At 54.1% G+C, this 7150-nt stretch overlaps 1 protein-coding gene across 5 annotated transcripts in view; it reads left to right on the plus strand.

The window, feature by feature from the left end:
- KIRREL3 (kirre like nephrin family adhesion molecule 3) overlaps positions 1–7116 on the plus strand; it is a 543582-nt gene extending 536466 nt beyond the window's left edge. For 2 of the 5 annotated variants that reach the window (XM_077756553.1, XM_077756554.1), the window contains 4 exons: positions 533–715; positions 2577–2686; positions 6038–6124; positions 6647–7116. In XM_077756553.1, coding sequence (XP_077612679.1) covers positions 533–715; positions 2577–2686; positions 6038–6124; positions 6647–7090 — 824 coding nt within the window. In that variant the 3' untranslated portion in view covers positions 7091–7116. Of the gene's footprint in view, positions 1–532; positions 925–2576; positions 2687–6037; positions 6125–6646 lie in introns of those variants that run through there. The other 3 variants (XM_077756555.1, XM_077756556.1, XM_077756557.1) reach the window with 2 other exon arrangements.
- The last annotated feature ends 34 nt before the right edge of the window (positions 7117–7150 follow it).

A 7150-nucleotide genomic window follows, 5' to 3' on the forward strand; every position in this document is an offset into this window, starting at 1 on the left:
CTTTGGCAGCTACTACCCTGAGGCCCAGCATGCCCCTGTGGAGAAGCTGCCTCAGGCCCGAGAACTCTCTAAAAGCTGGTTGTCCGGGTCCATCTTCAACACCTGGGAACGGGAAGAGAAGGAAAGCACAAACCAGGCAACCAAGGGAAGTACCCATAGTCATTTTCCAAAGAAAATCCAGGACATTCTACTCTGCAGCCACCACACGATAGAATACTCCTGGCTTAGTACAGAGGCGAGCTACACAGTACCCAGCCTTGCTTCTCATCTCTGGGCAGCCCGCCCCACACCGACCCTCCCCGTGTCTGCTTGCCTCCCTCCCACTCACCCCTGCCCCTGCCCTCCCCTAGTCCTTGCCCCCCCCGAGTCCCAGTGGAGCTGTTCCTTGTTGGACTGCACCTGCCCAGGCCCGCGAGGCACTGCCCAGGAGGCCCTGAGCGCAGGGGTCCAGGTACCTGGGTAAGGCCCCAGTGGGGAGAGTCGGCCACCAGTCCTGGATTGCTCCTCAGCCGCGTCTGCTTCTCTCCTACAGAGTCTGTGCCGATGGCCGTCATCATCGGGGTGGCCGTAGGAGCCGGCGTGGCCTTCCTCGTCCTTATGGCAACCATCGTGGCCTTCTGCTGTGCGCGCTCCCAGAGAAGTACGGGAGGGACCCCCGGGATCTCAGGGAGGGGGACAGAGAAAAAGGCCAGGCTTAGACTGCCCCGGAGAGCAAGTAAGCAGGAGTGCAATGAGCAGGGGGCCCTAACGGTGCTGTGAGCTGCTGGGGCAGGGATGGGGTCGTTGTGCATCTTTTTCCTCGCAGTGCCATGTGTATGTCTGGCACATAATGGGCGCTCAGCTGAGGCGGAACCGGACTAAACTGAAACCCGGACAAGGCGGTCAGCCAGCACTTTGGATGGAACGCATGCGGCTGCACAGAACACAGAGAAATGTGGGAGGGGGTTGGGGGAGACGTGGTTTGATCTTTGCGCTCCGACTTCTGCTAGTCTAACCAGAAAGACAGGTCACCCACACATGTTGGCGGGGGTGGGGGGAGGGGGGAGCATTCAAGGAACCCCTTTGTGAACACTGTTAAAGGTCTTTAGTCACTAGCAATAAAATTCTGGCACATGTGCACTCTTGAAGAATCACGTGCGCCTGGAGTCCCATCCTGGCCGTAGCTCTGGCGTCACATGTGATGGACAGACGTGCGGAAGCGTAAGATGGGATGGCTGAGCGGAGGAAAACAGTGGAGACACGGTCTTCTAGCCTTTACCTTTTTCCACCATGTGAGCTTGGACAAGCCACCACCATTCCAGGCCTCAGTTTCCTTATGTCTAACAGTAAGAGATGGCTTGGTGTGACTTTTATGACCCCACTGGCTCTAGCGTTCTATGAGTCTGAGGCACAAAATCAATAATCCAAGTCAGCCTATTCCCTCCACCGCTTGGCGGCTCTCCTGTCCTAGAAGAAAGCTGGGTGTCCCCCACGAGGTTTCCTCTGCTGCAAACTACACAGCCTTGGCCCTCTTTACTTCCCCCAGTGAGGGGTTCATAGAAGCTCCCTTAGCACCCTCTCAGGGGAAATTACATGGGAGCGTGTTTTAGCAAGAATTTTCTGACAGAGCTCTCCGACGGTAAATGGGCCGCCTCCCAGCATCTCCACCACGGAAACATTGACACAGGAACTGGACCACCCCATGTCAAGGATGTTTCCGCTTTAGGGGCGCCTGGATGGCTCAGTCGGTTGGGCATCCGACTCCGGCTCAGGTCATGATCTCGCAGTCTGTGGGTTAGAGTCCCGCGTCGGGTTCTGTGCTGACAGCTCAGAGCCTGGAGCCTGCTTCAGATTCTGTGTCTCCCTCTCTCTCTGCCCCTCCCCTGCTCACACTCTGTCTCTCTCTGTCTCAAAAATAAATAAACATTTAAAAAAAAAAAAAAAGGATGTTTCCACTTTGGGCAAGGGGGGTTGGCCATGGGACCTTGAGGTCCTTTCTAACAGTAAGATTTGTGACTCTAAATGGAGACATCATCGCGGTTCGTGGGTTCGAGCCCTGCGTCGGGTTCTGTGCTGGCAGCTCGGCGCCTGGAGCCTGTTTCAGATTCCGTGTCTCCCTCTCTCTCTCTGCCCCTCCCCCGCTCATGCTCTGTCTCTGTCTCAAAAATAAATAAACTATAAAAAAATTTTTTTAATAAAAAAATAAATAAATGGAGAGATCAGAATCTGGTAGTGTAGGCCAGAGAAGACTTCTAGAAGGAGGTGAGACTTGAGTAGGATAAAAAGGACCTAGCTCTGTAAGGCAGACAAATGGATGCGGATGGCATCTGAAGCCAGGGCGACCGCAGTGAGAGGCTGAGATGCATGCCGCAGGGCCAACAGAGAAGGAGAACTGAGGCCCCAACAGCCCACAGCACATCCACACAGGTGTTCTGCTGGGGGGGTTGGTGTGGGGGAGGGCACTGAAGCTACTGAGCTCAGGGACTGAAGGGTAAGCCCTGGGGGTGGTGGGGGCGGCAGGGGCTCGACATCTTAGGCCCTAACACCTAAGGATGAGGACTGAACCTGTCATCTGTCCTTGCCTATCTTACGTCCAGATCTCAAAGGGGTTGTGTCAGCCAAGAATGACATCCGAGTGGAGATTGTCCACAAGGAGCCTGCAGCTGGTCGGGAGGCTGAGGAACACCCTACCATCAAGCAGCTGATGGTGAGAATGCCACCTTACCCCCACCCCACCCTGACCTCTGTGCCCCGAATGTCCTGACTCCAGAGGCTTCTTGGTGGCCTGGATGCTCTCCAGAAGTAGAGCATCGGTCAAGATGTTCCCTCTCCTCTCGGCCAACAGAGAGTTAGCATCTGTCTATTACATTGCACTTGGTGTTCGGGGAGACTCGAAGACATCCAAGGTGCAATCTCAGCTTCCAAAAATCTGACTATTCAGTAGAGAGACAAGACACGTGCATAAGTTGCCATAATATGTTGTTGCTTAATATAGAATTCTATACACACATGGATATTATAGATATTTGGTACATGCCCTGCCCCTCCTCCAGCCCCTCCCCCGAAAAGTTTGCAAGAAACGTAGGTTCCTCTTAGGAAACTGGATTGTTTACCAGAAGCAAACTCATTACTTTTCCAGCAAACCAAAGCCTGCCCCTCCTCCTCTTCCTGATTCCCGTTGATAGACCGTAATCCACCCAGCTGTACGAGCAGGAATCTGGAAAACCGTGCTAGAAAACTCTAGTGCATGCTATGTCATGGTTGAACTACCTTGGAGTCGCAGCAGCAGGCAAGGGTGTGGAGGGAGGAGCTTCTCTGTGCCTCAGTCTCCTCCTCTGTGAAGTGGGGATGAAAGTCATAGCACACGGGGCCGTGGTTAACAGCGGAATGGGTAAACCCGGAAAGGGCTTGGAGCCCAGGGAACACAGTTAAGTGCTCAAGAAACGTTAGCCACTATGTGGCTTTGAAATCACCCCTTCCTTTATCTGTGTCCACTAGATGGTAAGCAAGCTGCCTGTTCATCCCTGTGTCTCCGAGCCTCACAGTCCCTGGCCGATGCACCTTAACATTATTGAATCGAATGGGCATTTTCCTCACTGGTCTTTTCTTTCTAATTCTCATTCTCGGGTCCTTTCACTTGCACTTCAAACAGTGTCTCAAATGTGTGCCCTCGCCTCTGTCCCAGCATTACTTCCTTATTAGGGCCTCATCGTGGCTCCCTGGACTATTACAACACCTTAGTGGTCTCACCACTTTAGGTTTTTTTTTTTTTACCACCTGATTCAGTCCACCCTCCAGAGTCCCACAAAAAGGGTCCTTCTAGAATGAAAAACAGATCCTTAAAATCTCTTGGTGGCTCCCCGTGTCTACTAGATAAACCCCAACCACCAAGCATGTCATCAGGTCCTTCCTTCATCAAGAGGCAGCTGCTGGCCTTTCCAGCTCCATCTTTCTACCAAATGCACCCGGCACTCCAGACACTCCAAACCTTGCAGTTCCTGGCCCTTGGGGGCTTTCCACAGGCTGTTCCCTCTGCCTGTTGATCTTGTCTGTTGAATTTCACATTCTCCCATGAGAGTCAGTTCGAATGTCACCTCCTCTATAACTGTCCGTTCTTGTCCTCCCCCTGCGGCCAGAGCCACGCACTTCCTGTTCCCCCCATACACCTTGCACGCTCCTCTCTCACAGTGCATTGCTCTGCTTATACATCAGCTCCCCAGTTATCTCACAGTTCCTCAAGGGCATGTTCCAAGTCTTTTTTATTTTTTTATTTTTTTAATGTTTTATTTATTTCTGAGAGACAGCATGAGCAGGGAAAGGTCAGAGAGAGGGGGAGATACAGAATCTGTAGCTGGCTCCAGGCTCTGAGCTGTCAGCACAGAGCCGGACCCGGGGCTCGAACCCACAAGCCGTGAGATCATGACCTGAGCTGAAGTTGGATGCCCAACCAACTGAGCCACCCAGGCGCCCCAGCATGTTCTGAAGTCTTTGCATGTCTCCTTCCTCCAGGCCTAACACAGTGCCTGACACGGTAGAGCCTTTAACCACACAAGAGTGGAAACCAGAGCCCAGATCCGAGAAGGGATGGGCATCTCTGTAGATGGGCTCATCAAGGCTGGTATGGAAGTACCCTGGCCTGTGCTCCATCCCAAACAGGACCTTAAATTCCCTTCAATTCTGATTGCCTCAGACCGTCTCTACCCCCTCCAACCCAACCCTTGCTTGAGAAAGACTGCAAGCTGTTTCACTAGTCAGTTAAGAGGGTGCATGTGGTTGGGGGGGCAGGGACCTGCTGAGAGCTCTGTTCCTAAGCCTTCCCTCGGGGAGACCTCAGTTCCCCCACTCACTCCCTGGCCCCTGTATGGCTCTTCTAAGCCTGATGGGAGGCAGGGTTAGAGGTTGAAACTAGTAGGAAAGAACTCTAATCCAGGAAGAACCAGAGCATTAGACTGGAATGAAACAGAATGGAAGCCCTCTAGAGGGTTGATTCATGAGGCTCCAGAAGGAGACCAAGAAAATGAGTCACAAGGGACAAGAAACATCCCAGCTCAGAGAGTGGGTGGGAGCCTGTCCTAGATCATGTCATGTGCAGAAGGGATGCCGTGGAAGCATCTGTGTGCCCCAGAATAAGCATCACTGTGGTTATTCAGATTCACGTACCCACCGTGTGCCGAGCACGCTTTACTCTCCATCGTCAGTCTGTTATTTTAATTTGCAGTGATTTAGAGCTATGCCATTTCACTCATCCATGCGACATAAACATGACATCTGTGACGGCCCTACTGTATATCGGGCACTGCGCTAGGCATGACAAATCAAAACGATTACATATGATTCCGCTCCAAAAGCATTGTGGTCAATGACCACAATATACAAGGTGCTGTACCAGGTGTGCTGGGGCCCCAAAGAGAATAGGAGGCGGTCCTTGCCCCTAGGCACGCTGGCCTCTGCTAAGAAGGTAACTCTTGGGACATCTAAATCATTGCTGTGAATAACAGGCATGTCCCTGTTGCCAGAATCTCACAGGCAGTTATGCACTATGAGTCTTTCCAAAGACCTTCATTAAGCTTAGCACTGGGTGATAAGCTGACCTGCTAAGACCCGAGCCTGTGCCTAGCAATCGAGGTCCCGTAATTATTTATCTACAGACCCAGCTCCCTGATGAGCACAGCTATATCTTAATGCACCTCAATCTGCATAAGCCTGGCCTGCAATTCAGTAAATGCTCCATGGATTGAATGGAATCATCCAAGTGAAATGCCCTAGCCAAAGGAAGAAAGTGTGGTCTTAGCAAACCACCCCTCCCCCACGCGACCCCCTCCCCCATCCCTTCTGTCTCTCTCTGTCTCTCAGGACTGGGGTCCAAGAACAATGACAACATCTGGAATCTCCTCCTGACTCCTTTATGTGCCTTCCACGGGCCAGGCAGTGAGAGGAGGTGGGGAGGGGGCAACAGAGATGACATGCCTCTTTCGAGTTCATTTCTCTCTCTCTTCCCTGGGGGAAGTGAACGTTTAGCCCACCTCCAATCCACTGAGCAGCCATTTCTGGGTTGTAGATGGACCGGGGTGAATTCCAACAAGACTCAGTACTGAAGCAGCTGGAGGTCCTCAAAGAGGAGGAGAAGGAGTTTCAGAACCTGAAGGTAAGAATAGCCGCGGGGTGTAAGTCCCAGCCGCGGAAGCCGGGGTTCCAATGTCCAAGCCTCAGCTACAGACAATGACCGGAAACCCAGAAGGGCCGGAGGGCACCCTGGGGACAAGTGCCGATTCTCTCCCTAAGCGGAGACACTCACCTGCCGGAGGAGGCAAGCGAGTGAAGGCTGGGGTCGCACTGTTCTCCCCTACAGCTTCCTCACAAATAACCATTTTAAATTCAGTACCCATGTTCTGGACAAAAACAAAAACCGAGGTCTGGTTCCCAAATGGCTTCGCGCCGCTCTGACATAGTGCTGCATCCCTGTGAGGTCTGGCCTCCCTGCTGGCACCTGCACACCTGCCAGCCCCTCCCCTTCAGCACCCCCCCCCCCTGTCCCCGGGTGTCCCCTTCCTCCAGTGTCTCCTTAGCCCTTACTGTGTAAGGAGGACTGGCTCAGCCCAGACAGAAAGCCCCCCGACCACGGTCACTGCCCACCCAGTGACGCCCCTCGCTCTGCCCCCCCTCCCAGGACCCCACCAACGGCTACTACAGCGTCAACACCTTCAAAGAGCACCACTCGACGCCCACCATCTCGCTGAGCAGCTGCCAGCCAGACCTGCGTCCCGCGGGCAAGCAGCGGGTGCCCACGGGCATGTCCTTCACCAACATCTACAGCACCCTGAGCGGCCAGGGCCGCCTGTACGACTACGGGCAGAGGTTCGTGCTGGGCATGGGCAGCTCGTCCATCGAGCTCTGCGAGCGGGAGTTCCAGAGAGGCTCGCTCAGCGACAGCAGCTCCTTCCTGGACACGCAGTGTGACAGCAGCGTCAGCAGCAGCGGCAAGCAGGACGGCTACGTGCAGTTCGACAAGGCCAGCAAGGCCTCCGCGTCCTCTTCCCACCACTCCCAGTCCTCCTCCCAGAACTCTGACCCCAGCCGACCCCTGCAGCGGAGGATGCAGACTCACGTCTGAGGATCCCAGACCCGGGGCCCGGGGAGGGTGGGGGGAGGGGCCGCGGGGTGCGCTGCGCGG

This window comes from Crocuta crocuta, unplaced genomic scaffold (genome assembly GCF_008692635.1).
Source record: "Crocuta crocuta isolate KB4526 unplaced genomic scaffold, BGI_CrCroc_1.0 scaffold172, whole genome shotgun sequence".
In the NCBI taxonomy this organism is placed as follows: Eukaryota; Metazoa; Chordata; class Mammalia; order Carnivora; family Hyaenidae; genus Crocuta; species Crocuta crocuta.